The 27,899-nt window shown below is 44.8% G+C and overlaps 1 protein-coding gene and 1 long non-coding RNA gene across 2 annotated transcripts; one reads left to right on the forward strand and one right to left on the reverse strand.

Annotated features, from left to right (window-relative positions):
* Nucleotides 1-1,533: 1,533 nt before the first annotated feature.
* On the forward strand, nucleotides 1,534-23,934 carry VXN (vexin). Its single transcript, XM_032847878.1, has 6 exons — nucleotides 1,534-2,048; nucleotides 6,370-6,425; nucleotides 14,140-14,290; nucleotides 18,269-18,330; nucleotides 21,180-21,271; nucleotides 23,111-23,934. The coding sequence occupies exons 1-6, from the start codon at nucleotides 1,982-1,984 to the stop codon at nucleotides 23,292-23,294; spliced, it is 612 nt and encodes a 203-aa protein (XP_032703769.1). The 5' UTR covers nucleotides 1,534-1,981; the 3' UTR covers nucleotides 23,295-23,934.
* On the reverse strand, nucleotides 21,961-27,899 carry LOC116861358. Its single transcript, XR_004381465.1, has 3 exons — nucleotides 27,870-27,899; nucleotides 22,456-22,579; nucleotides 21,961-22,283 (listed from the first exon to the last, which is right to left on the reverse strand). It is a non-coding gene; the product is annotated as an uncharacterized LOC116861358 (long non-coding RNA).

A 27,899-nucleotide genomic window follows, 5' to 3' on the forward strand; every position in this document is an offset into this window, starting at 1 on the left:
TATTATTTAAAAATGTAATCACTTGGAGGTTATAAAATGTGTAGACATGTCTTCAGACAGTACTCTTTTTATCTGACAATGACCAAAACCTACTTAAACAAAAAGGACACTTACCAGATAAAGACCTAAATATCTCATTGGAAACTATTAAATTGGATTATTTTTCTGTCCCTCCCTTATCTCTGCCTCTTTATGCTCTTTCTCAATTCTCCACACCCACCCCTCTCTCTTCCAATACTTTGTTTACCCCCAACCCCCTATCCTTTGCACTGGCTCTCACCCACCTGTACAGGTAACCACAGACCCACCAAGTATGGGTCAAAGTGAAAGTACTTGCTCTCCTCCCCCAGCTAAAACTCTTTACCCTGGATTTGCATTCAGGCCTCAGGCCCTGTACAGATCATTGGTTCTATTTATTTCCACAGGCTTCCCCTCAATTTCATCCCTATTGACCCTGAGAACCACCTAGGTATTGAGAGTTTCTACCTTTCCTTTGGCCCCAGCCTAAGGCCCAATTTCTGTTCCCCAGAGGCAGCAGTCTGGGTTACATGTCTACCTTGGTCCAGTCAAATATGGTCCAGGGGACAAATTCAGATAGAATAAACATGGCTTCCCAGAGCCATCCTCTGTGGCTAGGGGCAATTCTGAGATATAAGTGTAATATTGACAACTAACTGATAAGTATATGCCCCAAATTTGTCTACTATAGAAACAGCAGTGGACACCAAGTCCAAGTCTAATAGGTCTTTATACCCCTAAGTTCAAAATAGGGGGCAAGGCTTTGGAGGTAAAGAACGGAATGTAATTTAATGATTAAGTAAATTGATTTTGGAGTCAAATTAGGGATTAAACCCGATTCTGCCACGCATTCCATATTTTAATCTTGGGCAAATTACTCAGTCTTTTCATGCCTCAGTTTCCTCACCTTATAAAACAGCAAAAATAATGACTAGTCTTGTTGGGTGGTTGTAGACATTAAATAAGATTATATATCACACTGCCTAGCTCTTAGCAACTGTTTAATAAATGCCAACTGTCATTATTAATATGATTACATCATCATTATCAATATGAAGAAATAAATCTGTCATGGTGTAATGAAAGATGGTGGGTTTGACATAAAAAACATTTCAGACATACCTTATTTCTGTGTGTATATATAGAATATATAAGATAAAATATAGGATATATATTGTTCTACATAAATAAAGGATAATAGAATATATAGGATAATATGTATTAGGATATTTAGGGTAAGAAAAATAAAATCTTCTTATAAATCTAATCTTCCTGTGCTACCTTGGGTGTGAGGGCACCGCTTGTTACCATGTCTCTGCGAGCACCTGAAGGGCTGTACAAGGAGATGCTAAATAGACCGCCCTCGAGAGATGTCAGCCTTGTCATGAACCGGCATGAGGCAAAACCGCTCTGGACAAACAGTCCTTTTGTTTAAAATAGAAACTTAGAAGGAAGCCAAAGTAACACACGACAGATTACTGAATATCCAGTTCTTCTGGAGTGGGGGGTTAAAAAGCTCCCTTCATTTCTGAAATGAAAAGGGTAATTGCTGGTACCAAAATTCACGTCTCCTTTTCAGTGGAATTCTCCAGCCAAGCTGGGCGCTAACCGAGCGGGCGGTTTCACTTCATCCTTACTTCACAAAAGACTTCCAAAATCAGTGCAGCAGACACGGCAAAATAAAAATGTTAACTACATCCTGGCTGGGAGGGGACTGAAGCCTCCACGCTCAATCAAAGGTTTACAATAATAGGATTCATAAAAAAAAAAAAAAAAAAAGACAGATGGGATTAGAAAATGTTGCAGTGAAGACTCTGGAATGAGATGAGATCACAGCACCAGCCTGTCTTTTGTGGACCTGCACAATGATCCCCGAGCCAGACTGGATTAGGAAACCTCACGACTAGGGGTTCAGAGAGAGGCTTCCGGTTCCCGGCACTTTGGGGGAGAGAAGGCTGAGACGATGCATCAGATTTACAGCTGCAGTGATGAAAATATAGAAGTTTTCACCACCGTGATCCCTTCCAAGGGTGAGTAAAATCGCCCTTGACGGTTTCCTTAACGCGGCACCTTCTGCCGGAGGTTAAGGACAATCACGTGCTGTTTTACTATGGCTTATCCTCAGGTCTCTCCAAGGGGTTCACGGGTTCGCTGTTGTGATGGTATTTGTTATTGTTGTTGTTTCTGAAAAGGACGTACATGGATAAACATCAGTCATTGAGAAACAATCCCTCAAAGGGGGTGGGGAGGAATGAGGGCAGTTAAAATGCTCCCGGTTCCACTTAATTCAGTACTGGTAACCCAATATGCCAAATGAAAGTGACAGCAAGCCATTGTTTGGGGAAACAGAGATGAAAACAAAATTCCCAGAGCAGCTAGAGAGATTCTTTCTTCTTCTCCAATGAGCAAGTGGGCTCTGAAATGAGAACCAGCTGGCTCAAAAGTATGATTTCTAACCAAGCCAATAAATGTGAGGAAATAGACTCCCGGCAGGGGCCTGAAGTCTAATAAAGTGGTCAAATAATGTCCTGCCCGGGGGCTGGCCTCTAACGAAGATCCGAGGGCCCCCTCCCAAACTTCACCTGGAACTAGCGCTGCCACAACGTGTGACTCTGTCAGCTCCTGTGCTGGGGTGAATGGTGTCAAGTCCCAGGAGGCCTTTGTGTTCAAGCTCAGCAGCCAGCAGGTGTCTGGTTACTGGACAGTTCCCTCACACCCCCTCTAAAGCTCAGCCCTCTCTTCTGCTCCCTCTGTTCTCTCCCCACGGCCCCTGCCTTGCTGGAAGAGGCTGGGACTCTGGCTTAGCCCTGGTCTCATTGTCAGACTTGAATGAAGGGGGCTGGATGTTTGCTGGTGTTGTGCCCCCTGTTCAAACAATCCCTTTCTTCTTTCCGTGTCAGCCACTGACAGGGTCACTGCTAGGGGGAGGGGGAGGGGAAGGGAGAGACTCAGCCTGGTCACAAAGAGACAGCCAGCAGAACATAAATAAAGCTTTTGACATGTATTGCCACATAGAGAGAGGAAAAACAAGAGCGAGGAGTCTGCCCAAGTGCAGGAGTTGGAACTCTGTCTGGAAATTCTGAAAAGTACCTGTAAAGTCAAAGCTGACCCTCGGACCCAGCAGGTCCATTTCTGGATACTCTGACTCACGGATGTTCATAGTGGCACTGATTCTAGGAGAGCAAAATTAAAAACAGCTTCAATGTCCTTGAGGAGGGGAGTGGGTAAAATGTGGTGTCATTGTACTATGGAATATTCCACAGTTGTCAACAGGAATGAACTAGATCTATGTGTATGGACACAGATCTCAAAAGCATAATGTTGAGTGGAGGGAAAAAAAGGCTGGCTGCAAATTTTATATGTATGATAACAATTACTATATCTGGCAGTACAAAACAACTTATGGATACATATTCAGAGACAGAGAGTATGAAAACATAGTCTGGAAAGATGCAGACTAAATTAGTGATCTTCGTAGCCCTGGGGAGAGACAGGAGTAGAGTTAGGGGAGAGTAGGAAGGGAACCTCAACTTGCCCAATTTTGTATTTCTTTACATGAGACAAAAACAAATTGGAAGCAAATATGAAAATGTTAAAACATGTCTATTTCCTGTCATATTTTTCCATTTAACATTTTTTAAAGAAAAAAATCAAAGCCAAATAGCCTTTTTTAATTAAAAAGTTATTCAACAATTCAGGAGCAACGTCACACTTCACCTGACTAAAAGCATTTGAAACAGGGCCTTTGACTCCATATGCTTAGCACAGTGGTCAAGGAACTGCGGGTCACTTCTGCACTGTGTGACCTTGGGCAAGCTACTTCATCTCTTTGGGCCTGAGTTTGCACTTTTATAAAAGGGAGAGCTAGAATTTACCTCCTAGGGTTATTACGGTGGGGGGCGGGGTGGGGATTAAAATACAGATAAAACCTATAAAGCATTTAGTATGAAATAAATCACAAAATGATTTCTATTTTTATTCCATATTTAGAACAATGACTATGTCCAGTCAAAGATAAATATTTAATCCTGTATTCCATTTTCATTCATGGCCATCTCCTGGTCATAAACCAAGTACTCATTGGTATTCATGGACATTTCACTGCTCAGGAAGTCGTTCTCTAGGAAAGGAGTATTTGCAGTCTTACCTTAGACCATGAATGGAAGAAATTCACTTCTTCCTACTTCCTTTTTTGCCTCATCTTGCTTTCTCCAAAGCTATAGAGCAGAGGGCTTTCAGTGAGAGAAGGGCAGTGCTAGCCCTTCTTAAGTCACCGCTTATAAGAGAGATTGGTAACTCTCCCGCACATCCCCACATTCCTTACCTACAGAAATAGAAGGTGGCTTAATTTTATCTAACTATCTTAATAGTTCTCCCGGGGATGCCCTTTTCCCAATGCTACCATTTAGGGTGACCAAAATGGCCAAGACATTTTCTGAGCACAGGTTCAGCAGTGTGGGCAGTGTGGCCAATGGTTAAGAGGTTAAGAGGCAGTGTGGACAATGGTTAAGTTCCTGTGAACTGTGGGACCCCTAACTTCAGTATCCCCACCAATAAAATAGAGATAATGCAGAGTACCTGGTTCACAGAGTTGTTACAAGCAGTAAATGAGATAAGGCACATAAACCATCACCTGGTAAGGCTCAATGTGAGCTATTACTACCCTTCTCTTGTATTATATCTTTCTTTCCAACACAAACATACATACACATATTGGGTTCAAGTTAATATTTCTATGTATTTTTTTAGCTGAGCCATCTTAATGTCCCACAAAACTATGGCAGCAGCAAGTGTTAGAGCGTTACTTAAAGGCATGGGACATAAATATCAAGTCTATAACAGGACAAATGTGGATTTTTTACTTTCTGAAGAGAAAGAGAGCCCTTTAAGGGAAAATTTCATAGACAAAATTCACAGTAAATACGAAAGATAAAAGCTGCGGTTTTACCAAGAAGTTATACCAGAAGTTATTTCCTGAGACACACTAGAGGGGGTTTAATTCTAGGGTGAATGGCACCACAGCGTTCAAAATAATTCTCTTGAGGGGAAACAGCAATGGGGAGAGGTTGTGGAGAGGAATCGGGAAATAGCAGGAGGAAATGGAGAAAACTCTGGAAAGAGAAATCCTAATGGAATGTTATAAGATCTAAAAGTTATCAGCTACTCTTTCCACCTGCCTTCAGCTTGCAGAGATGGAGGACAGTCATAATAACCACCACTGATTCCTGGGAAATTACTCCTTGTCAGGCACTGGTCCAGGGGCTTTATAAAAATTAGTTCATTTCATTCTTGCCACAGTTCTCGGAGGTGGGTGCTGTTTATTCCCGCTGTCTTACAGATGAGGAGAGGAAGGTGTGGAAAGGATGGGTAATTTGCCCAAGTCACATAAGTGGCAAGTGGTCTAGTTCTGGTCCACACTCAAGTGAAAGGAGTTGGGAACCTTGGCTATTAACTAGCACACTGTATGCCAGGTTTCATGGCTATAGGTGCTCTGAAGAAAATACCTCGGCCCAGCCCTCATCTGGTCACTTATCTGATATGTGACAAGGAGTAGTCTCAGTTCTAGGCAGTGACATGGTGGGATTGCAGTTCTAAGTAAATCATTCCAGCAGCAGGATGGAAGAGAGATGCCAGAGTATCTCCATTTTCAACAAAACACATGCCTTCTTCCAACCAACTAACATTTTTTTAATGCTTAATTGATTTTTTAACCTTTCTACTGTAGCAAAACATACATGATATAAAATTTACCCTTTAAGCACTTTTAAGTGCATAGCTCTGTGGCATGAGTTCCATTCACATTGTTGTGCAGATATCACCACTATCCATTTCCAGAACTTTCATCATCCCTTACCAAATCTCTATGCCTGTTAAATAACAACTCCCCATTCCCTTCTTCCCCTAACCCCTTTGTAACCTATTTTCTGTCTCTGAGTTTAATACTCTAGGTATCTCATATAATGGACCCATACAATATTTGTCCTTTTGTGTCCAGCTTATTTCACTTAGCTTAATGTTTTCAATGTTCATCCATGTTACCACATGTATCAGAATTTAATTTCTTTTTAAGGGTGAATGATATTCCATTGTATGCATATAGCACATTCTGTTAACCCACTCATCTTTTAGTTGGACATTTGGGTTGTCTCCACCTTTTAGCTGTTGTGCATAATGCTGCTATGAACTTTGGTGCACTCAGCCAAGTAACATCTAAAATTGTAATTACACCCTGATTATTCTCTCCACCTCCCCTCCTCTGCGCCCTTCCCCACTCCAGGGGCAAACCCACTCTGAGGCTACATCAGCCTCAACCTGTGTTCTCTAAAACCTTTCCTATCTCTCTCTTTGCAGTGTCCAGTCCAGCCAGAAGAAGAGTCAAAAGCTCTCAACACCTCTTGACCAAGAATGTAAGGACAACTTCAATTTTGATCACTTTTATTGGTTTCCATTACAAAAGCAGCATCTAACTTCTTCACTTCCTCTCCCCAGCTCTCAATAGCGAGGAAGTTTTTCTCTATGACATGTGGCTGCTGCTCAATTTCCTGTCTTCCATTTCACCAAAATAATTGACAAATGTCTACCAGACAGCAAAAAGCCCTGAATCGGACTCCCCTATTCTGACATTTTCCCTAGACGCATAGAGTAAATCTCATTCTCTAAAAAAATTGTTCTTATTTAAACAGAGTCCACGATGAGTATAGCATTCCTGACTTAGGTGTTCTCCTGTTGCTGGCATTTGTGATGTTCTATTTTTTCACTATTATAAATAGCATTGCAATTAATTTGAACAAAATACTATTCTTTTGAATTAATTCCATGGTAAATTAATAAGTAGAAGGTTAAGAATAGTTTCATCTATCCATTGATCCATTCATCCATCCAATAGTTTCATTCCTACTACATAAGAGACACTATGCTAGATGTGGAGAATAGTGATTTTTTAAAAAATGGTTTCTGCTTACAACTTTGTCACATATTACCAGGAATTCTAAACAGTTTCCAGGCTTCCAGCAATGTTTTTCCATTTACCTCCAGCCTCACTGACTTTCATTTTTCTACATTATCTTTTGCTACTCTAATAAGCACTTGCATTACCTTAAAATTAGTTTACATGTCATTGGAGCCAAAGGATGCTGTGAATTTCTCATTTTACTTACAGATTTCTTTATACAAAAGCTGTCAGTCCATCTTTGTACTTTCTCTGGAAAGGTTTACTGCTGATTGTTTCCTCTTGGTTATGCTGGAGTTTCTATTTCTATCACAATTTTTCAAGGAACACCATTTTGATTTTCTAAGTATGTCAATTTTTGAAGGCCCATTCTCCATTAAAATGAATTTTTTTCTTCAGTGTCCTGGGAATGAGGTGGAGTTTTAGTCATTCTCATTTTTTTTTTAAGATTTTGTTTATTTATTTGAAGACAAAGAGATCACAAGTAGGCAAGAGAGGCGGGCAGAGAGAGAGAGGGGAGGAAGCAGGCTCCCTGCTAAGCAGAGAGCCCGATGCAGGGCTTGATTCCAGGACCCTGGGAACATGAACGGAGCCGAAGGCAGAGGCTTTAACCCACTGAGCCACCCAGGCGCCCCTAGTCATTGTTATTTTTACAAACATTACTTTTTTTAATTCCCAAAGTAGTGTGTGCCTATTATAGAATTTCAAATACTATGAACATAAAAAATATAATAACAGAAAATTCTAAGAAGCTGTGGAACATAACAGGCAGGTATGTAGACTTAGAGTCCAACTGCCTAGACATAAATTCCAGTTCTATCCATTTCTAGCTAGGTAACCTTGAACAAGTTGCCCACCATACTGGGATTCAACTTCTTTAGTATTCAAATGGGAATAATAGGAGCACATATCTCAAGAACCACTGGAGAACAAATGATTTAATACATGTAAAGTGCTTAGTCCAGAGCCTGACACACACCCAGTATTCAATGAATGTTGGTGCTTTTTAAGTGAAAATTTCCCATATACCAACATATCATTATTATGTTCCATTGCTCGATAACATACCATTTTGCAATTTGCTTTTTTCACTAATCTATAAATATTGAATCTTTTTACATGTCAGTTAATTCTTATAGATCTACCCCATTCTTTATAAAGGCTGCATATCATGCTATTATATGAATGTACTATAATTTTCTTCCCAAATCACATCTGAAGTTTTCTAGAATATTTAACCAAATTCTACTAAACAATGCCACAAGCAATATCCTTGAACATATTTTTCATGCTCTTATGCAAATGTTTTTGAGGATGAAGTCACAGATATGAAAATGCTTGGTCATGAAATCAACACATTGTACTCCTTAATGTTATATGTCAATTATATCGTAATTAAAAAAAGAAAATGCTCAAATGCTCAAAGGATATGAATGTTGAAAAAAAATTTATAGCCATTGTCAAATTCTTAGCAACTGTGTTTTAAAGTACCTTTACCAAAACACCTAAGTCAATACTGTATGTCATCAATGTTGTTAGTCTTTGACAATCTGATAGGTGAAGGTATCTCATTTTAATTTGCATTTATTTAATTATTAATATCATTCTTCATCTTTTCAGGAATTTTGATTTTTTTTTCTCTCTATGTTCCTAATTCATGTCTTTTGCACATTTTTCTGTTGTCGTATGTATTTTTTAATGACTTTTGGGAATATTTTATATTAAGGAAGACAAGGGGAGTGTCTGGGTGGTGCAGTTAGTTAAACATCCGACTCTTGATTTCAGCTCGGGGCTTGATCTCAGGATCATGAGTTTAGCCGCTGCCTTGGGCTCTGTGCTAGGCATGAAGTCTACTTAAAAACATACCAGAAAAAAAAAAAAAAGGAGGAAAGAAAAGGACTTTGAATGGATGGAAAATTTCTTTGTGGTAGGGCAAGAGATTCTTACCTTTCTCCTCATCCCTGAAAACTCAAGCCCACAATCTAAAAGAAATATGCTCCTGATTTTCAAGGAGTGGGTGTAACCAAAAATAGAAAGGGAGGGGCACCTGGGTGACTCAGTCCCTCCAGCAGGCAACTCTTGATTTCGGTTCAGATCATTATCTTGGGTTTGTGGGATTGAGGCCCGCCTCAGGCTCTGTGCTCAGTGGGGAGGCTGCTTGAGGAGTCTCATTCTCTCCCTCTCCCTTTTGTCCCTCCCTCCATTCACACTTGGGCTCTAAAGGGGAGGCTGCTTGAGGAGTCTCATTCTTTCCCTCTCCCTTTTGTCCCTCCCTCCATTCACACTTGGGCTCTAAAGTAAATAAATAAATCTTTTAAAAAGTGTAAAGGGAAGGGGTTGTTTGTAGGTCATTTCCAGTTTAAGGGAAGTTTCACAAAAGACTTTTTGGTCAAGGGGCTTGAGTTTGGCATTACTCTGGATTTGAAGGAACCACAAGTCATTCATGACTCTGGAAAGATCCCTTGGGAATTGGGAATATTTAGTTCCCCACCACTTTCTTTCCTTGAATTTCTAACCTTAAACAATGTTACTGTCTGAATCACTCCTAATACCTGTATCTGCTGGCTTTGTAAGGACAGAGCAGTGTTTACAAAAGCTTTTAAAATGGAAACTAAATCACCACACTTACTAATAATTAATAGGTTCTAGGGAGGAAATCCTCAGGAGGTTTCAAACCTTAATAAAGAAGACAACTCTCAGTGGAGACAGCTTTCTGGAAAGCCACTTGACTTCAGCCAGCCCTGCAGAACCAAGCTCTCAGGTTTCCTGGGAGTGGAAATTTTTGAGAAAGACAGTTATGTTTATGGTTTATGACTTTCCCTCTCCAAAATATTTTTACTCAGAGAAAAAAAAATGACTCAAGTATATGAATACATATTAAAATTTGCTTTTGATTTAAAAAAAATTAGAAGCTGGATCTTGTCTTCAACTATGCAGTCTTCCTCCAGGTGAGACAACTTAATAATGCCCTCTGGTTTTTGAGCTCACCTCTAAATTTCTCATTTCCCCTAACATCCTGACTCATCCTTTGTTTGCAAACCTCAATGTCAGCTGTACAGAACATTCAAATTAGAAAAGACAAGAAAGGTCTTAGTCTACCTAAGATGAAGGAAGTAAGTCCTAAAGAAAGAACTATCTCTGATTATTTGCTTCCTCATCTGACTGGCTCTTGGCTGCCTTTGAGTTCCCAAGGAAAACATTCACATTTTGTAACTGCTTAAATCTACCAAGGTTTTGAATTTTCTTTGTCCTGAAATTCTTATTTGTGTCTGTTGTCCTTGGGCTACCATGTGGAGTCAGGTTCCCTCCTTTACAAAGATCTCCTCTCTCTAAACCATCTTAGTGCCCCAGCATCACTAAGATAGAGAGTCAGGACCCCCCAGGGGCCACTGATTCCCCAGCCTCATCACAATGAGCAGTGATACCACTACCAGGAAAGATGGAAAAATTAGATTGTAAACGTCACATTCTCCCCAGAGCTCAACCTTATCAGAGAGAACTTGGCCTGCAAATTTACTGATTTTTCAAAATGTCCTGAGTGATTGATTGCACTTGAAATTTCTTATCTGGATGTAGGCACTTCTCTGGGTCTTATAAAGAGCGCTCACCCAGAAGTCATAAAACCACAACTCTTATCCTGGCTCTGCGCCTTATAACTCTGTGACCCTGAAGACTCATGATCTCTCTTGGACTCAGTTTCTCTATGTGCAAAATTAGGGAGTTGGGCTAGAACATTGCTATGGATCCCATCAGCCCTAAATCATGATCATTCTCCATCACCTAGGTCTCACCTGTCTTTCCAGCCCCCTACCAGCCCCCTAGGCTGGTGAACAAACAGAAGTGAGACTTGAAGATGTCAGTGGATGGAATCCTAAGGCTTGAGTGTTAGCCCATGACTTCTGTTCTTCTAATCTCTGACCCAAGACCAGCAGGGGAACATCAGCGTATTGCTCTAGTACATCCCCCCTACTTTCAGAAGGCAGTTTGCGGACTAGGAAAGGAAAGGCAAATCCAACACCAAACCTGCCTCTCCTTTCCTTCTCCCCATTCCCCAGTCTTACCCCTGTACCGGGAGTGCGGGGGGAGGGGGGATACTAAAGAACCTGCTCTCAGACCAGTTTATTCTAAGACCAGCAGTAGCCACCCCAAACCATGTCCTAGAGACCAGAAAATAACCCAGGTTTTCAGGAGGCCACAGCCATCTATTCAGCTGCCCATTTCCTGGTGAGAGCCAAATGTGCTCCCCCGGAGCCCTCTCAGAGCCTCTGTTACTGTGGGAAATGAGAACCAAGTACAAGACCAGCTAAGAAAGGGCACTCTTCTGAACTGGGCACCTCTCCTCTTTCATGTTATTGGCATCCGTTATTGGCATCCTTTGGGGCCTGGAGAAGACACCCAGAAGAGGCACCTGGCCCTAAGTCATGACTTGGGAAGTAACCAACTTCATCCCTGTCCCCTGGGAGCTCCTACCTCCAGCAGAGGGTTGAGCAGCTAACCTCTGGGCTCCCTCCCTCCCCGTTCTCTTCTCCCGCACCACAGTGCAGAGAAGCGATTGCTTGCAGAGGTGGAGTTTCTTGTTCCTGAAAGGGAACGTTTGCTTCCCTTTCAGAGGAGGAAATGCTGGGTTTCCCTCATGGACTCCACAGGCTTTCTTTACCTGCTTTGCTTTCTCCTTGTACAAAGTAGGTCTGAAAACATACCAGTCTCACTCCTCCTTACTAAGAAGAATGCTGACAGAGTGAAAATAAAATCAGAAACATCTGTGACAGCTGTGTCAGTAATGAGGCTCAGGAGTCTCTTATTCAACCTGGAGGGTCATGTTCCAGGGGAGAGCCCTTAGGCCAAATATTACACGTCCAGGGGAACGTACGTGGCTCTGAACCACCATTAATATAGGAAATTCCAGTATTCTGGGCAACACCATGGCAGAGCAAGGGGCCAAGGGGAAGGGAGGTAGGTAAAGAGGAGAGCAGAGGAGACTGGACAGTCAATGCTGGACCACCCACTGAGCTGGTACAGGGTGGGCCCAGGGCTGCCCCCAGCCTAACGGAACCACCACCTTCTAAACATACCACAGCTTATAAATGGATCAAATCAACCCATTGTACACCTTACCAAATCATATGTCAGTGGACATATGATATAGCTGGGAGGAAAAAGGAACATATTTTAAATTATTGGGAAGGAACCACCTCCTGCAGTGCCCAGAGAAGAAAAGGTACTAATCCTCCATGTTTCTGAGTGATCAGCTTTCCCCAAAGCCACAGGATGAATGGTTCTGGGCCCTAAAATGGGCTTGAGAGGAGTTAATTTCCTAACCCAGATAAGGCCAAATTAGGTATATATTAGTTTTCTGAGCAAAGGACTCTTTGTGGTAAACTGAAGGGAAGAGTGACAGCTTCTAGTTTTCTCTTCAGGAGACATGAACTGCTCTCTGATTCTGTAGATAAATATGTGGCTTGAAGATAGAGAGCATGCTCTATTACCAAAACCTCTACAGATGATAGGCATTTACTCCGCCCCAACAGAGCAAGGACACGCAAGAATATCTCCTTTCCACGGAACCACTAATTGTCAAGGCTGGGGCGTGACCACAAATGGAGTTACCTTCTTCATCACGGACAATCTGAGAAGAGAAAAAAACAACAACTTTGTTTTCACTTTCACTTAATGACTGTTCAACATCTTTTCATGTTTGTGGTGTTACGTTTACCAGTTGCGTTTCTATTGTCAATGGCCAGCTTCTGGTTTTTGCTCTCTTTTTCTCTTGTTTTCTTCTTCTTTATTGATTTTTAGGTTTCTATGTACATAGGGATCATTCCCCTTCATGTGTAACAAATGTTATATTGAGCCACGTTCAATTCTTGTGTGTTTTGTTTTCAACATGTATCTTGGATCTGTCTGGTATTTATTTTGGTGTAACACATGTGAACACAGATCCATTTCCCCCAGTGACCTGGCATTTATTGTAACAGTATTAAAGATCCAATTTTTCTCCGCTAAATCGAAATATCACCCTATTATAACTTTTAAAAATTTAGTTTTATTTGCTTCAGCATCCTCCAAAAGCAACACCACTGTTCTATGTGGACAAGTGAGGGGGATCCGTCCAAGGCTCGGGGAGGTCCACCTAACTTGCAGATGTGCCCAGTGCCCAGGACCTGGTACGGAACGTGCCTTCACAGGGCATCTGATGAAGGAGCAAACGAATGAGTCAGTGTAGACCCCAGAGCAGCTGCCGTGCACTATTGAACATTCTAACCAGATTTAAAGGAGTGAAGAAATTCAGAATGGATGACCCCAATGTCCTGGATATGTATAAAAATATGCAGGATAGGAGCCAAAACCCACTGATATCCTTCATCATTCCCAGTATTAAGATAAAATACGGCTTTGTCTCAAGTTTTTTACATTTAAATTATTTCAACGATTTGAGTATGTTTATTATAACTTTTAAGGCCTATTTCATTGGGTCCTGACAAAAGGGGTATTTCCTCTTACTCTACTTGCCCAGATAACTATTCAGCAGGTGATCATTACTGAAAACACCTTAGGTCTTAGCATTCTGACTGGTTTTGGGGAATTTCCACTTAGGAAACCATGTGTAGTGGAAATTCATCTCCCAGCTCCACCTCACACAGGCGTTCTGCAAGGTGAAGGAAGTATAAGCATGTGGAACTGTGCCAGTAGTTTTCTTCTTTTTAAAACCTGGGACTTGGTTGGGCCCCAAGTCCTGTCCCTAGCTCTTCCCTCTGCTAGAGCATTCAAAAAACTGTCCTCTGTTTGAACAGGGTGTCTGCTTCTCACAAAGACTGTTATGACCCTGATTTCCAAAACTGTCATCATTCCAAACAGCCTGTTCTGTTGCCAAACCATGTAAGGCCCCAGGGTGGGTGACAGGTCTGGCCCGAAGACCCAGCCAGGCTCCTGACTCTGTGAACGGGGTGCTGGTGAGGAACCCCGGGGACCCTCATCTTCTTGCACCATGGCACCATTTGGCCTGCTGAAATTCAGTAAAAGCGGTTGACTGTCGGAGGCCAGTTAACCCAAGTTGTCTCACTGCTGCTAGCATTCTCTGGCGTCAGGAAAACTCCAGCAATGCCCTATCGGCCCGAGGTGCATCTAAAGATCCGGGAGAGGAACAAGCTGACTGTCCTTCCTCCTCCCGGCAGGTGGTGATCGAGTCGGACCTCTACACGCCCCGGCCTCTGGAGCTGCTGCCACACCGCAGCGACCGCCGCGACGGCGAGGGCCGTAGGTCCGGCCGGCTCCACGGCGCGCGGCCGCAGGGACCCCACCTTGCCAAGGCCCCGGCCAGACCCGGTACGTGCGCCCTGGTTCAAGTCCCTGGAACCTCCCTTTGGGACTCAGCGACGCGGTTAGACCAGACGCCGCAAGGCAGGAGACGGGGCTTGTCTTTTCCAACAACCTCACGCTCCTCCCCGGCGTCTTCCACCGCGCCGGGGAAGCGCAGGTGCTGTGCCGAGGGCTGTCCGCTTCCCGCGCTCCTCCCTCGCCTCCTCCCCCGCTCCTCCCCCGCCTCCTCCCATTCTTGGCGCGGGCCGCCCCTGCGCTGAGTGCACCTGCTCTCGGGCCCCACCTACAGAGCAACACAGAACACCCGCCTGAAAAATACCCTGGGCGGGCAGAGATGCTTTCCACTTGCCATCTTGCTCCCCAGGAAGCCCTGCTGGGTTCCAGAGATGAAAATCATTATGTTCTGGGGGAGCGAAAGCTAGTGTAGGCATGACTCATGGACAAACAGAAGCTTACCTTATTTATTTTACAGGCCGTGTTTGTAATTATATAGGCTCTTTATAAACTGCCAGCTTAAGATCTCACCACTGTAAATGTGAATGACTTAGGGCTATTTGAACAATATCTAAAAAGAATTTAGGGACAAATTTGCTTTAAAAACTGGAAACATTATAGACTTAACTTCAGCACTATTTTTTAAAAATGGCCCCTACCACAAGTAGTTCAACAGGAATCTGCGCCTAGCCCTCTGGAGTCTGTGATGGTATTTTGCCTTTAATTGCTGCTTTAAGTTATTTCTGTTATGTCCACAGCCTAAAGTCATTCATATTTTAACTCCTAAAATGCACAACAGAAAGTTTGGGATGTCCTTCTCAAGGCATTTGGGTGTCAACAACTTTGTATGTTGTAAGAACCGAAATTATACTTCATCAAGTATATCTCTTCAATCTTCTATCTTCTCACCTTCTTCATAGATGCTCAACTGGATCTCTAAGGTTTCCTTGATCAGTAACACCCTGATCCTGTTTTTATGATCCGATGTATAATAACGCATAAATCAAGCTATACTCTCTAGCTAAGTGATTACATATACACATATGTAGAGTGAAAGCATTAGGAAAACCACAATCTGCCTTGCAAATTAAGAGGAGATAAATTTTTCTCTGTGTCTATATATAGGTGGGTGGGTGGGTACATATGTGTGTAGAAAGGGAAAAAGAATATCTTTGCTACAAAAAGATAAACTGGATTTACAGCCATGTTTCTCAAATTTCAATGTGCAAAAGAATCACCTGGGAATCTTGTTTTCATGCAGATTCTAACTCGGTAGGACTGAGTAGGGCCCCAGATTTTATGTTTCTAAAAAGCTTCTGGATGATGTTGATGGTGTTGGTCTGAGGATAACATATTGATTAACAAGGATTTAGGGACCAGTCAAATGGGTAGTTCTCACAGTGGGGGTCCCCAGAGCAGCAGAATCACCTGGGAACTTGCTGGAAATGTAAATGTGGGGTCCCACCTGAGACCTATTGAATCAAATTCTAGGGTGGGGCCCAGCAACCTCTGATTTAACAACCCCGGGTGATTCTAATGCACACTGAAGGGAGAGGACCCCTGGTCTGCAGCACCCCATGCTCATTTATAGAAAAGGAAACTGAAACCATAGAGGCTGTTTATGTGTGACCAAAGTCACACTGCTTATTAGCAACAAAAACTGAAATTAAATCTTAGTTCTTCTAATTTGCTAGTCAATGCCTCCATCCCCCACCCCCAGAAAAAAAGGTCTTCTCAACCATCTAGCTTTAGGGGTCGCTTTCCTTCCTAAGTAGCTTGTGGAAGCTTGACTGTCCAAGTCAGACTTTTATTCTCTAAGAGAACAGTAAGTAATGAAATGGAGAGAATCTGCCCAACATGTGACAGTCAGCTCATGCAGGGAATGTGCTAGTCAGGTTAAAAAAAAAAAAAAAAAGATTGAGCTGGGCATTGATTCAATTTCTTCATCTCCCCCAATCTGATAGATTCCAGAGGGGGTTGGGGAATGACAGAGGGTTTCTGAGTCAAAGCCAGACCCAGTGCTTTCCACGGGAAAGGCTGAGGCACTGAGTCTTCCATCCTCCCATCAGAAGGATGTGTGTCTCCAGAGATCTCAGATCTGGCAGCTTGCTTCTTTTCTGAGCTGTAGGAGAAGGCTCCTGGATGATGTAGCTTTCTCATGTGGGAGAAAGATTCTCTGAGGAATCTTGGAAATTGCAGGGACTCTGAAGGCAGAGACCCAGCTAAGAAACTCTCTCACCATGAGGCCCTGAGCATGTGAGCCTCAAATGCCTGGAATGGGGACAACCACCTCCTAGGCCCTGGAGAATTCGCCACCTATGGAATGTCTCCACCAAGATGTCCTCGGGCACCTCAGAACCAACTTGTTCAAATGGAATGAATCCCTTCCTTTCTCAGCAGGGTTATTTTCCTTAACACCCTCTTGTCCTCCCTATCCCCACTCCACCCACCATGTCACATACTAAACACTGACAATGTCAACTCCTGTATATGTCTCATCTCTCCCTCTTGGTACCTACCTCAGGCTACCTGGGCTCAGACCCAATTCATCTCTGGTGTGTAGCCTCCAAGCCTGGCCCTCAGCCAGTAGTCCTTCTTTCCTTTACAAGGTTACCAGAGGGGTCTGTCTAAAGCAGAAATCTGCCTCTGCCATCCTTCTGCTCCAGTGTCCTTCCTACCCCCACTGCCCTCCAGACCATGTTCAAGCCCCCCAGAATCTGTTCTCTGCTGGCCTCTCCAGGGCCACCTCCTGTGACACACTCCTGTCCCCACCCATCCACATACACAGAAACCCTGAGCTGCAGTGCAATTCTGGGACTGAGCCATTATATTCTATTTCCGGGAACTTCCCAGACCCTCTTCTTTCTGCAGATTGTCCTCCCTGTCTCTACCTGGCAAATACCTCCCATAATGGGTTAGGGTGTCCCTTAGTCACGTTTCTCCAGCCCTGCAAGTCCCCCAAAGCAGTTTGCCATTCCCTAGATCATCCTTACCTGGCTTCCTCTGTAATGTATCTCCGAGGCCTCGATTTCCTCATCTGGAAAGTGAGGACTATTATGATACCTACCTAACAAGGTTATGGTAAGTGTTAAATGAGATAATGTCTATGTGTTTTATAGTCAGCACAGTACCTGACACAGTAAATACTCAAAACTCTGAGCTGCTATTATTACTTATACACTATAAGTTATGATTCAATCTTGGTAGTCTTTAACTTCATTTTATTAGCATTGAAATGTTTTCTTCCTTGGGTTGGGGAGTGTTTTATCTCTATTTTTATAGTGTGATAGGATGGGGCTTGTTCTGGAATGTCTGCCCAAGGAGAGGAGTAGATTGAAAGCCAACTTTCCCCTACTTATTGCCAGCTCCCTCAGCTCAACACCTGGATTCTCAGAAGCTAAGACTTCAGGGTAGAGATTACTCAGAAGTAGGTTGGGCTTCAGGAATAAAGGCATAGCAAGAAGGTTCTCACGTAAGTCCTGTGTAGCCAGTATCTCAGGACTCTGATAATCTCCAACACTCGCACATCATGAAGCTGGGCCTCCCACCGCAGGCGGGCTTCTCTGCTCATTTCCAGAGAGGACTGCACAGATTTAGCAAGCTAAATCGATCCCGGCAGTAAAGACTAAACTCCTGATAACCTCTTGTGATGTGGCACCTTAGGAAGGAAGGACAAGCTAAGGGCACATTCTCTGAGCACGTACTGCCCGCAGACATACTACTAAATGCTTCCACACACATGATCTTCTTAGACCTTAGTTATACCCTCCCCACCCAGCCCACACCTGGAAGAGTGCCAGGGATGCAGGTGACCCACTCGACAGTTGTCCCGTTGCCTGACCCTCCTGCCCAATCTTGCTGCTTGGCGCAAAGGCCTTTAGAAATTCCCAGCTTGTGACTGATTAGCTAATGAGATCATTGACGCAGAAGCGGGGGGGAAGTGGAACACAGAGTACCACTGAGTAATGCCTCCTCTGTTCAACCTTGCAGTGGGGAGTTCGGAACCCAAATCATCCAATCTGTGTGGGAATCGAGCATATGGAAAGTCTTTGGTAAGTAAAATAAGCCTGGTTAGTTCTCCATGTTGTGCTTTAAACTCCTCACCCTGTCCTTTGTTGCAGCCCTGAAGATTATTAGAAAAGCCTACCTGCAGGTTTTCGGCTCCCAGTGTCAGTCAGCTCACAGCACACCACTGGATGGTGTTCTCTTTCTCGCCAGAAATTCAGCCCTCAGGCAAACAGAAAAAGGTGTTGCCTAGGGGACATCTCAAACACAGGGAAAAAGAAGTGGTTTCTGTGGTAGGCCCATGCCAGGTGGACACGCCCGACTAATTCCCATGGGCAGCTAAGAGGGTCAAGAGCTGCCTGTCAAGGGTCTTAAATGTTGTGAAAACATGAAACACCAGGCATCTGCACCCAGGACACCTCTGGAGGACATCTGTTCCCAGTTGGGTTCTCTGGAGGCAGACTCTGAGAAGCAGGGTAGGGGGTATGAGATTTGTATTAGGGATCAGTACCTGTGACAGGAGGAGGGAGTTCAGATTGCTAGGAGGCTGAACTGCCATGCACACCGGATACCTCCTGGCGGAAGTTCTGGGGCCATTGCTACCCCTCCCCCTTGTCCCAAGTTGGGCCCAAATGGCCAAGCCTTTGTTTCCTCCTTGCTCCATTATGGTACATGAGCTGCCCCCATGGTGGCAGCTTGTCCTTCTTTGAAGACAGATCAGGGGGTGCACATCCAGATATAGCTCAGGGTCCCTCTGGGGAAAAAAATCTCCTGCATCTTCTTCTGGGCATGAATGTGGGTACCCTTTAGGATTGCACAGTAGAGGTGGAATCGTGGCTAGAGATGAGGTCAGCTCAGGCACCCTGGGCTCTGTGAGCAGCAGTTCCCCAGATGGGTGGATCGTGCCAGGTGAGGACTAGAAAAGACCCTGGAGATTGTGTGGGCCAGCCCCCTCATTCTTCTGGAACAAACTGGACAGTGAGCCCTCTGCTCCCTGTCTGAGCAGAAAATCTAATCCAAATACCTCATTTAGGTCATCCCTGTACTAGGAGAACCACAGAAAGAGGAGAGATGGGTCAATCTGTTTTATCAGGAGCCCTCTGCCCCAACCTAGTCCTCAAGAGAAACTGAGGATGGCTGGGCCATTGCCACAGATTTCCAGGCTGTGACAGCTCAAAGAGCTGCCCTTAGCTATGGTCAGAAGAAGACCAAAGTTAAGGGGAAGAGGGTGGCTCACATCCTTGGATTACCTGCTCCAAGCCGCTGGGCTGGGCTCACATAGTAGCCTTGGCAGAGAACTGCTTCTGGGAGACCAGAAGGAGTTGCGATGGGACAGGATGGTCATGGGGACCATGAAGAAGAGGGCATGGGGACCATGAAGAAGAAAGGCAGCAGGACTGACTCTTTCCCCTGAGCCTGAGACAGTGAAGCAGGGGTCCTGCAGCTGATCGGAGGCCCCTTATCCCAGGGTGGAAGAATGAGTCAGAGCTCGTACAGCTAATTCTGACTCAGTGCTGCAACGCACTGGTGGAGGACTGAGGACAGTGGAGAAGGAGAGGCCGTGTATGTTCCCAGGGCTGGGCTGTTGGCATGATGGGGAGGGAGAGCTCCCGAGAGGCCACAAGGTGGCACAGTAACTCTGCCCACAACATTTGGCCAGCTAGGGAGAAAAGGGGACAGTTAATCATGATGTTCATGACCTGGAATTTCCCAGCAATTCCAAGAATGTGGTGACCCTAAGCCTTCAGTGGGGTTGGGGTGAAGGAACAAAGCATAGCATATGCCTGTTGACTAAGCCAATTCTGGATTTAACCCTCGTTAGGTCATCATGCTTCTTGAGCACTCACCATCTCCTTTAGGAAGGCTGCAGAGCACCACCAAAGGGATTAAGTGCCAGACCCTGACACACATCGTAGTACTTTTCTGAGAACTGGGAGCCTATGAAACAACAAGAGAACCATAGAAAAAACTGGGGAAATGCCGAAATATGTCACATAGGTACTCAGTACTGTGGGGACATGGGGCATGAGGACTGAGAGAAATCAACTCAGGCCACCAGCCTGAGGAAAGGCCTCCAGGAAGAAGTGGCCCCGAAGGGCAGGCAGAATCGAGGCTCTGTCCAGAGGATGAAGGAAAAGCCGAAGGAAGATGCAGAGCTGTTCATGTGCATGAGGAAAAGCTTTGCTGAGCATGGGAATGAGCGTGAGCAGGAGGGGAGGCAGGACCAGCCATACTGGGATGGGAGCTGTCACGGTACCCACGGGGGATTAACAGAGGTAGAGCTGCATAGATGAGGGAGAGCTGGGTTCTGAGGAGCCTGTGCTTCCAGAGTTGGCCTCAGTCTGGCCTGCAGTGGGGAGGCACTTCAAATCCAGCGGGGCTGGAGTCATTGGTGGGGCTGGTCCAAAGCAAGGAGTTCCCAGGTGACTGGATCGGAAGGCTGCGTGTGGCAGAGGAGATGGGGGAGGATGGCACTACCTAAGGCAGTCTTTCAAAGCATGAATCTGCAGGATTTGACAACAAAGTAGACACAGGTAATGGGGGTGGGGGCGGGGGACAGAGTTTTCAGGTAAAACTGAGTTGTGCTCTCTCTCTCTCAAGTTCTCTGGGTCAGTGGTTCTCAATGTGGCGTCCTGGGACTGGCAGCACCCAGGAACTTGTTAGAAATGCAGATTTTCAGGCCCATGTCAGACCTATTGGATTAGAAACTGGGGTAGGCCACGCACGGTGGTGACCAGCCCCTTAGGGGAGTCTCGATGCCAGTCAAAGCATGAAGACTATTGCCTATTGGGTGGTGGATTGACGGAGCCATCCCCCTTTCAGCTGGCTCCGGTCAATGCCAGCGTTGGGATTATGGCCACATCCTCACCTTCCCTTCCCCTTCTGCACCACGCAGATTCCTCCGGTGGCCCGGATCTCAGTGAAAGCCCCCAGCGTGCTTGAGGCGGCGGCCACAGCCTCGGAGAAGGGAGCTGTTCTGACGCGAGGGTAAGTGCCAGGGCTCCCCACCCACTCCTGGTCCTGTCACACGAGAGTAACAGGTGGCCCAGCTTACAGACACTCAAGATGTTAACACAAAACCCATGCCAGCTTTAAATTACCTTTTAATGAGGGCAATAATCCTGGGTCTCTGTGGCGCCTCATCAACTGTTTCCCTAGGATTAAGCTGAAGTGTTTTTGATGGTTTCCACTTCATTAACACCACTCTTTAGACTTGGAGAAGTGTCATTTGGGAGAGTTTTTGGTTAATTAGATAAATGTAATCACAGGTCGCATTCTGAGCCTCCCTGTAGGCACAGTGGTATCAGAAATGTCTCATGAATTAGGTGAAGGGCCCCGGCCCAAAGGTAAAGAAATATGTAAGATACCAAAGTTTCAAACCAAATGTATTAACCCCCGTGTTATTGTTAACTCTGATCCAGAACCAGCAGCGAGAGTAGCAGGAGAGTAGATAGTCTCCTCCCCACCCCAGCAATTCTCTCACTGCCTTCAGGGTTGCACTAAGAAAATGGCAAGCAGGTGTCTGAAACTCAAGTCAACATTTACATTGATGCCCCGCCACGATCGTCCATACCACACATAGTAGAAAAGTGGCTTAAGGGGTAATGAAGGGTGTGGGCTCTTGACTCCCAGCTTCTTGCTTGCCCAGGGCCACCACTAACCCGCTATGACTTTAGGCAAGTTATCGTAACCTCCATGCCCTCACTTATTTCAAAACAAAAACAAAAAAATGGGGATGATCCTAATACCCCTCTTGAGGGATTATTGTGAGAACAGAATGGGATGATACGTGAAGAACTTAGCACAAACTCTGACTGTTTTATTTTTCAAGAAACCTACAATCTAGCAGTTGAAAAGACACATTCTTGGGAGCATGTGAGATGTGTACACTGGAAGGACCATGGGCTAAAATATCAACCCAAGTGTGTACACCTTGGAAGCTTGGGAGTCCAAGGAGGAAGCAACCAATATGAAGCTCTTCTAGATAAAAGAAAATCATCTAGAAAGAATTATAAAAACCAAGTCACTCAATGTACTGGGACCTAACTGGAGAAAAATCAGAAAGGCACATGGATTGTTTGAAGGTCTAGTTCAAATGGTCCTGAGCAGCAGTAGCTGTTGCTGGAAGTTGGAGTAAGCCCACAACAACCTGCTGAGCTAAAAAGACCAACATTTCTGCTCCATAAAGCTGTGTCCAGAAGGTTCTCCATGGTTCCTTTCTCTCTGAGCTCAGATGTCCTCATTTCCATGTGTTCCTGGAGGCTGGCTTTTGAAAACGAAGGCCATTTCTTTCACCTAGGAGGAGGAAGTGAGGAGAAAGATAAACATTCATGGAGGTCTACAGGGAGCCCAATGCTTTATTAGCTCATTCTCCTCCTCACAAGTCCTGTGAGTTTGATGAAATTATCCCCCTTTTGTACATGAGGAAACTGAGGCTGGCTGAGATTAAGTCACTTGCCTGAGGCCAGTCAGTGAGCAGCCACATGTACCCCTAGGACACAAACTTTTTCAACAGCTTAAGGCTTTGGGAAGCTTGCCCTTTCCATCAAGATTGTTGGTCTATAAGTGGAATGGGTGGGAAAGGAGAACTTGGGACATGAGCAGAGCTTGAGATCTATGAACCACTGTGCCCAGAACCACCTCCTTCCCTCACCCCATGTGAGGATCCTCCAAAAGAAGTCACCTGTATATGTGTCCCAACAGTGACCCTCTATCCTGGTCACAGAATGTATGAGCAGAAGAGAAGTAAGAGTTGTGTTGAGGGCAAACATTAAAAGTCTGACTCTGTGAAATAACTGTCCTCCCTCCCCCCTGGCTTTTCTTTAGATCTAGACATCTCAAGAAGATGACTGAAGAGTATCCGACCCTGCCCCAGGGAGCAGAAGCCTCCCTACCGCTGACAGGAAGTGCTTCCTGCGGGGTCCCTAGCCTCCTCCGGAAAATGTGGACAAGGCACAAGAAGAAGTCTGAATATGTGGGTGCTACCAACAGTGCCTTTGAGGCTGACTAAAGGTGACTCTCCCCAGGGGCCATGCATTGGTCAAAGTTCACTGCATATGGGAGAGAAAACTTCAGATTGGAACTGAGCCACATTCACCTCTGCTAGTAGCTGGTCCAAACACATCACCATTTCTTATTAACCAATAGCCCTGGCTTAGGGTACAGGCAAGGGACTCCCCTGGAAGGCAAAAGAAAAGTGTGCCTTCTTAGAACCAATAAAGTCATTGGTCTGAAAGTGGCTTTGGGAGATAGATATAAACTCTGTCCTTATCTTAAAGCAAAATCGCACCACAATCAAACTTTCCCAACCCATTTTAAAGACCTCCAGGGAAGGAAGCAGGCAATTCCTCAGTCTTCCTTGTGAGTTGTTCTAATGTATGTGATTTCTGTTAAAAATATAAGAGCTTGATGTTTGAGGCCCTTGTAAACACAGTGGTTCCTACTATTCCTCTTATCACATTTATTTCATCTTGACAAGGTATAATTTCTAAAGACAAAGCACTATATATTTACTTATAGTTCTACTATTCATTTCACAGTATTCTCAAGATCAGTATTGATCATTTGGCATGATTGCATGAATTCTCTATTCTTTTACGTGCAGCTTTTCTATAGAGAAACATGATTAAAAATTAAATGTTGAATGCTAATGTTCTCTGAAGTGGCATAGGCTAGTGAAATTAATAATACCTTGCATTGGCAAAATGATTTTAACTTTTGAAAGTGCTTTCCCGTCCATTATCCCTGCTAAGGAAAGCACAATTGTACCCAGTCTACAGATGACGAAGCCAAGGCCTTACAAGAGACAGTTAGTGGAACAGGATACTAGGTCCTCAAGTCTGCCAGATTCCTTGCTTTGCTCACTCTAGCAACTGATTTGAGGAAGGTTTGGAGGGGTAGGAATAGGACTCTGGGGGCAATGTTTGAAAGGAAAAATTTGATAAGGTTGGAAAAAGTAAGTGATTTAAAAATGGGTTGACCTTGAAGAAATTGCCTTCTCTGTTTGAAAGGAAAAATTTGATAAGGTTGGAAAAAGTAAGTGATTTAAAAATAGGTTGACCTTGAAGAAATTGTCTTCTCTGTAGGTCAGAAACAACCAATCAGTTTCATATGGTTCAACTTAGTATATAATATAATATTGTGCTTTCCTTCTTTTAATGGAAATGTCATCATCAATCCCATAGTTAACATCAATAGACTTACAATGATCATACAATACAACAGCTCTCATCTATTAAATGCCTACCATGCGTCAGACATGACACTGAGCACATTACATACATTCTCCCTCACAACTCTGAGTGAGATGTCCTTATTTATCCATTCCAATGATGACAGTTTAAAGCCGTTAAATGATTAGTCTCAAGGCGCCTGGCCCACATGGGTGTCAGGATTCAGTGCCTGGTGTTTGTATCTATTCCTTCACACAGAATAGTTCCAAACACAGAGAAAGATCGAGGTTAATAAATAATTTTCATCTCAAATGCTAACCACACATGACTGGCAGAGGCCGCCAGGAGCATCGTGTGGCGGCAGAGTCTGAGACGCAGGCGTGCAGTGGTCAGTTAGGAATGCTGGCCTGTGCAGGCCCTCAGCTCATGGGTCCTGCATAGCTGTCATCCGTAGACTCAACTCTGCCCCCAGAAGGCTGTGTTCTAATTCAGAAGCTTAAATTAATCTAACCTGTTTAGCAAAATCAGACACTCCATGGTGACACGGAGTCGAAGACTCAGCCAGAAATCACCACGTCTTGGTACAATAAGGAATTTGGCCACGTTACCAGTCTCAACCGTTACTCATAGGCTACCACTCTGGCCATGTGTCACCTTTTCCTAAGTTACCTGCTTCCGCATCTCCAGGTGAACCGTAAGGAGGCATGGAGGGATAAGAGGACTGGATTTTGGCTTTCATCTTGCTAGGATTCCCTGCCCTTCAGCCATTGTTTTAGATGGTCAGCAGCCAATCCTCATGTTGGAACATGATTTGGAGATCCGGGCTTCGAGTACTCTTTCAATCAGGGCCTAGTCTCAATGGACTAATAGTCCGGCACAGTACCAATAACAGGGCCTGGAGCACAGTTAAGAAGAAAGCAGGTGATTTATGCTGGACCTATCAATCAGAGTATCCTAAAACTATTTATTTCAACTTATTTAGTCAATAGCTGATGTCCTCCATTTATATGGAGCAGCAGGAGATTTCTGTAGGATGGAACTGAGTTATTTATTTTTAATTTAAATATTTCATGATGAAGTGTTTGCCTTGCATAGAATGTTTTAACTGACCAATTCAAATAAAAATAAAGTATGCTTTGTTTGTGACATCAATAAACCACCATAAGAGTATGAGGCTCCTTCATTGAATGAGAGAAGGCTTTCACCAAGGGAAAGAATTACGAATCTGGACCTCACTGTTCCTTTACCTAAATGAAAAGGATTGTGAGAAAGAATCCAGAATGTTCTTTCCATCCTAAGGCAATGTCTGGTTTTGATATTATGGGCCCTGCCCAACAGTCAACACCAGGGCCATTTCTGACAGGGCTTGGCCTGGCATGACCTGTCCCCTCTGGGCTCACCCTCCTCCCCAATGCCCACCCCCCAGTCCTTACCACAAATCCCAGGGGGCCCACTGGGCATCCCAGCCTGCTGGCCTCTCTCCCCCGAGGCCAGGGCAGACAGAGCCTTTTTCCTCCATGCCCACCTCCTGTTCAGCCTCCCTGGAGCCTGCCCCTGTGACTCACATTACAGCCACTTGCAAAAGGGCGCCAAGGCTAGCTCAGACTGCTGTCCAGGATGACGGAGCCTGGAGTCTTCTCGCGCCAAAGGCACCAGGGTTTCCAGGACATTTAGGGTAATAAAATTGCCTCTGTTAGGACCAGGTCCAGTCAAATAGTTCAGTTCTTACTTGTGTGCTCTCTGGCTGTCTCCCCACCCCTCCCAATCCTTGTGTTGCCTTCAGAGCAGGCAGATGGGCAGTGGGTAGGCAGAGCCACGGCAGCCAGAGCCCAATTTTAAAAGGAATCATGTGATGTGTTGTCTCTGACTCTAAATTGGCAGAGACCTAGGGACCAGCAAGGAAAAACACAAGAAGATGAATCTCCTGAGGAGACTCTAATCCTCAGGAATTGCAGTTAGTGTTTAATATAAGAAATGTCAGCCTCTGTTGAGAGGTTTGTGGTGAACACCTTGCCAACATGCCCAGGAAGAAAGATTTCATTTTATAGATAGGCTGCATGCCTAGAAAAAAGTTTTCTATTTGGGGCGTTTCTTGGGTCACTCTGGACTTGGGGCAAGATTTGCACATATGAATATCCTTTGCTGGGAGGCAGCATAGAGTTTGGGAAAAGGCATGTGCTGTCAAAGAGAGTGGCTGCAGGAGAAAACTGACATGGGACTTGCTCATTGATAGGGCAGCTGGGCCTGGTTCTTAGCCCCTAGTTAGGGTCTCTGGGAAAACCCAGTAGAGAGATTCATACCACGTCACATCATAAGCTTTTCCCACAAGGCTGCCACTCCTGGAGACTTCATACATCCCGAGTGCTGGGCAAGCCCATTGGAGCACAGGTTACCATGATGTTAAACTCCCCTCTCAAGGGGCAAGCAGCTAGGCCTTTGCCTGACAGCCTAAAAAGGGTCTGTGCTTTTCCAGGAAGAACAGGAGGGACCTGAATCCCACCCAGGCCCAGATAGCAGGGGAGGGGTGAGGGAAGTTCCTGAAATTCTGGAAAAGTGCTGATTAACATTTCAGACTCCATCCACAGAAGAGCTAATTGAGTTTCCTGCTCTTTGACCACCTGGGCCCCAGCCTTCTTCAGGGAGAGGTCCTACCTCAACAAGAACCAGCTCATTGCTCACATCACCATCCACAGAGCTCAGGAGTTTACCCAGCCTGGCAACTGCAAGGGCTTGGTGTGGGGGGCAGGCTTCAGCGGTTAATCAGCAGCCCCTGATAAACAAGACACCGCTATTTCTTTCTTTTTTTTTTTTTTAAGATTTTATTTATTTATTTGACAGATAGAGATCACAAGTAGACAGAGAGGCAGGCAGAGAGAGAGGGGGAAGCAGGCTCCCCGCTGAGCAAAAAGCCCAATGCGGGGCTCGATCCCAGGACCCTGGGACCATGATCTGAGCCGAAGGCAGAGGCTTTAACCCACTGAACCACCCAGGCGCCCCGACACCACTATTTCTAAAATGAAATGCCACAGATAGTCCTCCAAATATGATCACATTCTCTGGGTGACAATATTCACATATAGGGCAAGAGGCAAAGCAAACAATAAAGATGATTTCTTTGTTTCTCTCAGGACTAGCTCTGACCACAGCAAACCTGTGATGAGGGCAGGCTTATTCCCAGTTTCTCAATGTCTGCCTACCTCCATCCCCTTTCATCTTCCCAGTCAGCATCAACACACACACATACCTTTTCTCTGTGTTTGTTTCCCCATCCCCTGCTCCCTGACATCTGGTGGGGTCTGAGCCCTCAGTGGTGCCCTTGGCCTGCTCAAGGCCCTCCTCAACCTTTGTCTCACAAAGGGCCTCCCACTTTGAGTACTCCATGCCCCGAATTTCTCTAACTGCCAGAAACTCACTAGCTGTAAGAGCCTGAGGAGTTGTTGGAT

This window comes from Lontra canadensis, unplaced genomic scaffold (genome assembly GCF_010015895.1).
Source record: "Lontra canadensis isolate GAN:19392208 unplaced genomic scaffold, GSC_riverotter_1.0 scaffold195, whole genome shotgun sequence".
Classification (NCBI taxonomy): Eukaryota; Metazoa; Chordata; class Mammalia; order Carnivora; family Mustelidae; genus Lontra; species Lontra canadensis.